Below are 8,631 nucleotides of genomic sequence, written 5' to 3' on the forward strand. Positions count from 1 at the left end.
TTTACGGCGAGAAAAATTAGAATTATTGCTGGAAAAACCCTAAAAATAGCCCTTTTCTTTTTCCCATACAAATGATTTGTAACTAAAACGTAGTCAATTTGAGCTTTATTGCTATGGTATAAAGTTCATATTAAATTACAAGCACTCACTGTTTTCTAAGCAATGTAGGTGTGTTCCTAACGTCAAAGATCATATCTATCAAAACAATGTGCGTGTGTGCGTTGGAGCACAGAATACATAGTTGGAGGAGTTTAATGTCGCGTTCCGTAACTCGCGTTTCTTTTGTATTAGTTTCGGCACGCGAGATAAAATGCATCAGTTTCCACGTCATTACATCAGTCAAACAAAAATCGCGTTGCCAACAGTGTTTTATTATTTTTAATATCCAAATTTTAAATAAATAAAACAATTCGTACGGCTTAAAAGGATTTGAGTTCAAGTCATATCAAATTTAAAAAAAAAAGTTGTCTGTTACAGATGACTTTTGACAGATGACAGATGAATTGTCAACTGATACACGAAACAAATTCGTATATCGTGTTTTGTGCAGAGTGTTTAGTTAGTTAGTGTTTGTTTAGTTCGTGATTAGTGAAAAAATAATTTATATTTGATATGCCTCCTATAAGACGAAGCAATTTAGGTAGAAGAACCAGAAATGCTATAAACCAAGCTAATTACCGATCTAATCGTACTGCACAAGAACGTGACGACGGAAATGAACGTGAAAGAATTCGGATATCACAAACGCGTGAAGCGCGAGCGCGACATTCAACTAATAATCGCGCAAGTTTGAATCGAGCTGCTTTCAGTTACGATGTGTCAATTGACTACAGTAACTACCAATGTGTTGTTATTGGTTCTATGAACTTGATTTGCTCACACTGTAAGGCACTAAAATACAAAAACGAAGCCAATGGATCACGTTGCGCAAATGGTAAAGTGAAATTGATACCATTGGATCCACCACCAGAACCATTGTACTCATTGGTTTCAGGAATAGGAACAGATTCTATACACTTTTTGACACATATCCAACAATATAACAATTGCTTTCAAATGACTTCATTTGGGGCAACAAATGTAGTTCGGGAAAATTTTATGCCAACTTCCAAGGTATGTATTATAGCAGTTACTCATAATTGTTTTAGCGAACAAAATTTTCTGTCACCAAAGTTAAGATGTGTTACTAATCTTCAATTTCTTAATCATTACGAAATATATCACTTAGTCATCATATTATATGGTGATTCAGTTTCAGTGACACTTTTATTATATTTTATATTTGATAGATATTAGTTAAAACTAAATATATACTTTTTAAGATCAAATATTATTTAAGTTTGATCACTGACAATCCATAAATTTTTACCACACCATAATTTATTTACAGATACAAGGGCAAATATATCACAGAGCAGGGTCACTGTTACCAGTGTCAGATAGCGACAACAAATTCCTGCAAATTTATTTTATGGGCAATTCACCACAAGAAATTGATCTGCGTTGTGCACATAACAATTTAGTAAAGAGGTCTATTGTAGAACAATTACAAACTTTATTTCATCAACACAATCAATTGATTATATTGTTTAAAACTGCCCTGGATCTGATGCCATCCGATAATCACAAAATTGTAATCAGAGCTGATAAAACACCTGCAGGTCAACATACAAGACGTTTTAATGCACCAACTATTGATGAAGTTGCTATCGTTGTAGTTGGAGAAAATTTGGAATCCCGTGATATTGTTTTACATCGTCGGAATGATCAATTACAACGTATAAAGGAAACACACCGCTCATATGATGCACTGCAATATCCCATTATATTTTGGCAAGGTGAAGATGGCTACGATTTATCAATAAAAATGATAAATCCCATTACAGGTAACTAAAATATTAGTTTAGCTATGGCGATAATATCTCAGTCACTATATTATGTATTTGAATGTTATTAAAACAAAATCTGTTTACAGGTTCTGAAACCAACAAAAAAGTCAGTTCAATGAACTATTATTCATACCGCCCAATGATTCGGGAAAATGCAGATAATCACATATTGAAATGTCGGCGATTATATCACAAATATGTTGTTGACATGTATGTTAAAATTGAAACGGAGAGATTAACATTCATCAGGTTGAATCAAACCAAACTCCGATCTGAAGAGTATATTCACCTTTGAGATGCGATTAATACTAATGGAAATGCACAGAATGTCGGTCGGATGACTGTTCTTCCAGCAACATACATCGGAAGCCCTCGGCATATGCACGAATATGCTCAAGATGCCATGTCGTATGTTCGTCATTATGGTACAGCAGATTTGTTCATCACATTTACATGCAATCCGCAATGGATAGAAATTAAGCAGGAGTTATTCCCTGGGCAATCACCCATTGATCGTCATGATATTACAGCCAGAGTCTTTAGACAAAAGTTGAAATCTTTAATGAATTTCATCGTAAAACATAATGTGTTTGGTGAGACACGCTGCTGGATGTATTCTGTGGAGTGGCAGAAACGAGGATTGCCACATACACACATTTTGATTTGGTTGGTTGAAAAGATAAAGCCAAATGAAGTTGATGCAGTGATATCAGCTGAAATCCCTAATGTACAAGTAGATCCTGGATTGCATGAGGTAGTTATCAAAAACATGATACATGGTCCCTGTGGAACTCTTAATCAAAATTCATCGTGTATGATGGATGGTAAATGTTCAAAACGATATCCACGGGCATTAATATCGGAAACAATTACTGGTAATGACGGTTATCCATTGTATCGTCGCAGATCGACAGCAGACAATGGAAAATCAACAATTGTCAAATTAAATCAACAAGATATTGAAATAGATAATCGTTGGATTGTTCCATATTCACCCATTTTATCAAAGACATTCAAAGCACACATCAACGTTGAATCTTGCCATTCAGTGAAATCGATTAAATACATTTGCAAATATGTAACCAAAGGGAGTGGTATGGCTGTGATTGGAATTGGTGCAGAGAATTCTAATGATGAAGTTACCCAATACCAAATGGGCCGCTATGTCAGTAGTAATGAAGCAGTTTGGCGAATATTTTCTTATTCATGAGAGACACCCTTCTGTTGTTCACTTAGCTGTGCATTTAGAAAATGGACAAAGAGTGTATTTTACAGCACAGAACGCAGTACAAAGAGCTGCTCAGCCATACTCTGAAATGCCAAAATATTATACCTGGAATCAATCTTCAAGGAGATTTATACGACGGAAACAAGGAAAACCAGTTCCAGGATATACAGATGTATATTCCACCGATGCGATTGGCCGGATTTATTCAGTACATCCAAGCAATGATGAATGTTTTTATTTACGACTGCTATTAGTCAATGTACGTGGCCCAACATCATTCCAACAGTTACGAACTGTTGATGGTGAATTGTGTGGATCCTACAGAGAAGCCTGTCAACGTTTGCAATTGCTTGAAAATGACGCTCATTGGGATCAAACTCTCAATGATGCTGTAATATCATCACACGCTCATCAAATACGAACATTGTTTTCTATAATCATATCTAAATGCTTCCCATCAAACCCAATTGATTTGTGGATGAAGTACAAAGATTATATGTGTGATGATATTTTGTATCAAATACTGAATAGAATGGGAAATCCAAATATACAAATCAGTGAAGAAATTTACAATGAAGCATTGATTTCAATTGAGGACATGTGCTTGATAATGTCAAACAAACTATTAATTCAATTAGGCCTGACCGCGCCCAATCGTCCAATGCATGACGCTTTTAACCAAGAGTTGCATCGAGAAAGACAGTATGATCTCAACGCTTTGAAAGAATTAATTCAAAAAAATCTTCCACTGTTAAATGAACAACAAAGGTATGTATTTGAAACTCTTATGAAAGTAACAAATGATGAAACTGGAGGGATTTACTTCTTAGATGCACCTGGTGGTACAGGAAAAACTTTTTTGATTTCATTAATATTAGCAACAATTCGCTCACAAAATAAAATTGCACTTGCACTCGCTTCGTCGGAAATCGCAGCAACTTTGCTTGAAGGTGGTCGAACAGCCCATTCAGCACTAAAATTGCCATTAAATATGCAAAGCAATGAAACTCCAACCTGCAACGTTTCGAAGAACTCTGCAATGGCAAAGGTTTTGCAGCAATGTAAATTGATTGTTTGGGATGAATGCACGATGGCACATAAAAAATCTTTGGAGGCTTTAGACATAACCTTAAAAGATCTAGCTATAATAACCGATTTGGTGGTGCAATGATTTTATTAGCAGGAGATTTTCGTCAAATATTGCCAGTGATTCCACGATCAACGCCAGCTGATGAACTCAATGCATGTCTAAAGTCCTCCAATTTGTGGAAACATGTCAAAGTACTTCATTTAAGCAAGAATATGCGTGTCGAGTTGCAAAATGACCAATCTGGAAACATATTCTCTAAACAACTCATTGACATTGGTAATGGCAAATTTCCTATAGACATGTTGACTGGCTGCATTAACTTTCATCAAAGTTTTTGTCAGTTAACTCGATCAAAAGATGAACTTATTCAGAAGGTGTTTCCAGATGTTTATCAAAATTACAGAAACCACGATTGGTTGAGCGAACGAGCTATACTGGCTGCAAAAAACATAGATGTAAATGAATTAAGTTTCAAAATTCAAGAACAAATTACAGGCGAATTGAGGATATATAAATCAGTTGATTCGGCTGCTAATCAAGATGATGTAGTCAACTATCCACCGGAATTTTTAAACTCGCTGTATTTGCCAGGATTGCCACCTCACAATCTTCAATTAAAGGTTGGATCGGTGGTTATAATGTTGCGAAATATCAACCAACCGCGTCTTTGCAACGGTACACGGTTAGCGATAAAAAAATTACTAAACAATGTGATAGAAGCAACTATACTCAAAGGAAAGTATAAAGGAGAAGATGTTCTCATACCGCGCATCCCAATGATTCCGACTGATGTGCCATTTGAGTTTAAACGATTACAGTTTCCAGTGCGGCTTGCTTTTGCTATGACTATAAACAAGTCCCAGTGGCAATCATTAAGTGTTTGTGGTATTAATCTAGAAAACCCATGTTTCTCACATGGTCAATTGTATGTTGCCTGTTCCCGTGTTGGAAAACCATCAGATTTGTTTATCTATGCGCCAGGTAATCAAACAAAAAACATCGTATACCACAAAGCACTACAATGATAATAATAATAATAATTATGATTCACATGATTAACAATAAAGCGATTACTTACTTTTCAATCCTTATATATGTTTTATTTAATTATTTTTTATTCACAACGCCCTATCACCAGGGTGATGGTTCTGTTCAGGAGAATTTTTTAAAATACGTAGGCACAAAAACTGCCACATTACAAATCTTTTTGACAGGACGAAGTCTGTCGGGTCAGCTAGTACAAATATAAAATCTGGTGGAGAAATATTATTTACAACTGTTTACGCTTTACGTACTTATGTTATTTAGTACTAAATGTACGTTCTCTTACAAGGCTGTAGGAGCCGCATTATAAATAAACTTTAAATAGTTCAGATATAGGAACAATTATAAATTAATATAAAATATTTAGTTTCCATATTTATTAAACTCTTTTTTGGTTTGGCATTGGAAAATTGTTGTTCCAATATTCTTTTGTTGAGGTTTATTAAATAGGATCTCTTTTATTTTTCTTTCATGTTATGTTCGAACCATTTATATTTATTTAGGTTAACTACAGTTTGTTCTTTTATAGTGTTTTGTGAGTGAATGAATTGTGTAATATAAATTGAATAGCCTCTAGTTAGAGACTATAAGTGCACAATATAAAATTATGTTTTCACAGTTAATAACATCTTTTTTATTATAATAAAAAGAAATATCAAACTTCTTTTGTTGTGCTGTATTAACGAGGATCGCTTTCTATAGAAGGAATAAAAAATAATAAGAGAAAAAAATAAATCAACTTGATAAATTTAAATATGTTCAAATTTGTTTATATTATAACTGTGTTTTAAGTTTATTAGGTTTTGTTGTTCAAGTAGGTGAAATAATAATTGCCTTGAGATACCGCTTGTGAAATTGAATTATAATATTGCAAAGCTCAGATCCGAATTACCTCAATGAAAAATATTGAATCAAAATACTTCTTTAATAAAAAATAATATTGATTTGGGAAATATAATTAAGTAACAACGACATATTTCAATAATTACGATGGCATTAGAAACTTTTATCGATATTCTACAAATATTGATTTGGTGAATAATGAAACATGGAAACATGCAAATGGGTATTATTATTGAATCAATAATTATATGAACAAATAATATAAAATATTTGTTGCTCTTTTAAGCAATATCTGTAATCTGTTTATATCTATTGGGATTTCTTGGGTCAAAAATTGAGCAGTGTATAGATTTTTTCATTTAGAGCATATAGTTAAGGTTTGTTTAAGTTTAATTTTGTTGGTCCTATTAAATATAATTTGATGTTTATAGCTCTGTTAACATTATATGTTTATTTATTAACTCTATTTAATTCTTCTAATATGTAATATATTATATGTTTGAGGTGGTCTTATTTGTATATTTTGAAATTCTAGTATTGGTTGTTTATATTCATCTTTAATGTATACTATTATTTATATGTTAAGACCTTTGATTAAATATCATATTTATAACTTGAACCCAATCAAATTCACAATCTAGACCACATACTAATTTTGGTATGGCTAGTTTTTATGTTACTATCTTTTACATGTTGGAACACCTTGTATATTTTTTAGATTTTTATATGTTAACTTACCGCTGGAATTTGGTAGGTTATTAGGTAATCTCTATCACTTCCTTCTCTATTTCTGCATAGTTGCATTCAGATGTGTTTAGAGTTTGACTGATCTAAACGACTGAAATTTGGCTACCACTAGTTTTGTGATGTGTCTGCATAATTAGATACGATTGTAGTTAGGATAAGTGGTTTATTGTCTAAATATAAAAAGTATGTAAGGATGATGAAGTATTGGATCAAATGATTTAATTGATAATTTCAAGATGTTTTCATACATCTCGAAGACTTGGGCAAGGTTTTTTTTAACGACTTCGAGTTTTCTTGAGACAAGTTGTAAGGGTTTGGTAATTTCGTCAACATTTTTGATAACTCACGGTATTAAACGAAAAGTCTAAGGAATGATTTGACTTTTTTCTGTGATTGAAATATTTTCAAATTTTAGATGGTGGAAAATTTGTCATTGAGGGTTATGTCACCAAAAACTCGGCTATCCCTAAGGATCTTTGATATTACTAATTGTACTTTGAGGCTATGTAGAATTACTCATTCTTAAAATATCTTTAGTGAATCTATATTTTCATGTAATGATGTATACCCATATGTCACCCGATATATTTTTCTTGATAAAGCTTCCACCACATTATCTATAGTTTGGAATATCGCTAGGTCATTCTTGGCCCATATATCGATATTTTTTTGGCCGATATTTTTCAATATTTATTCAAAATAAATTCAAAATAAATCTTTAAAATTTTTACTTAATTTTAAACGTCCATCAGATATAGCACTAGTTTTTTAAATATTTTGAGAGAAATATGTATACTTTTAAGACTAATGTTTCACTATTTCTATTTTTTCTTAAAAATATCGATATATTTTTTGTAAAATATAAATATTTTTCTATAATCTGTCAACTGCAGTTCTGTTTTAGATATTAATAGAGTGTGCACAACGTGGTATCGTGAATCTCTTTAATGTTTGCCCATAAAATCGATGCAGTGTCAATAACTTTATAGTTGTTAAGTTAAGTTATATAAAGGTTATTAGTAATAGATACTGAATACAACACACAACGTCCATTTTTCTTAATGAACATCCCTATGTTTCTTGTATCTAGTTTTCGTTACGTAAAATACGGTCTATTAACTTACAGATAGAGAACAATGCTGAATATATACCGAACAGTAAACTTGTTATTGAATATATACATATCGCCGGTGGCACTTGGTGGCGCAGTGGTAAAATTTGTGATTGTTCTAGGCAAGAGTGTAAAATCCGACAAGGAAAATTATCCCTGTCGCGCCAGTAGCCAGGCTGGGTAAGACCGGATGTCTTCTGGGATGATTTCTAAAGTTGGCAACTCGCTAGTCGGTAGGCTTAATGCTGAGGATCGTGGTTCGGAGCCGACGTTAAACTTTAAGTCCAGTTCAGATAATCACATAGTTGGTAAAAGGAGAATAATAATAATTGTAATATTCAAAGGTTATTGCACATGAAAGGTATAATTAAACAAATGAAACAAAAAATAAGCCAGTTAAAGGATTTTATTTAACTAAAATTATGTGTATACAGTGGAAAATTACATTATACATAATTTTATTTCATGGATAATTTTTTTATTAATTTTCTGTTATTTTGTGTTTTTAATAGATAAGAGAGTGTATAATATAATAAATAATGGTTTATGTATCAAGTAATTAAATTGGTCCTTAAAAGTTATTCAGCTGGTATAGACCCCTAATAACCCTCTGGATATATAGGAAATAGTTATTTTTGTTTGTGCTTTCTACGAAAACTTCATTTTCAAGTTGTCCAGC

The 8,631-nt window shown here is 32.6% G+C and overlaps 1 protein-coding gene across 1 annotated transcript; it reads left to right on the forward strand.

The window, feature by feature from the left end:
• Positions 1–542: 542 nt before the first annotated feature.
• LOC143203694 (uncharacterized) lies at positions 543–7,321 on the forward strand. The gene is made up of 3 exons (XM_076415979.1): positions 543–1,113; positions 1,391–1,778; positions 7,257–7,321. The coding sequence occupies exons 1-3, from the start codon at positions 613–615 to the stop codon at positions 7,319–7,321; spliced, it is 954 nt and encodes a 317-aa protein (XP_076272094.1). The 5' UTR covers positions 543–612.
• The last annotated feature ends 1,310 nt before the right edge of the window (positions 7,322–8,631 follow it).

This window comes from Rhynchophorus ferrugineus, unplaced genomic scaffold, assembly GCF_030347505.1.
Source record: "Rhynchophorus ferrugineus isolate W39M unplaced genomic scaffold, kcgeb_rfMv2 rfM1, whole genome shotgun sequence".
Lineage (NCBI taxonomy): Eukaryota > Metazoa > Arthropoda > Insecta > Coleoptera > Curculionidae > Rhynchophorus > Rhynchophorus ferrugineus.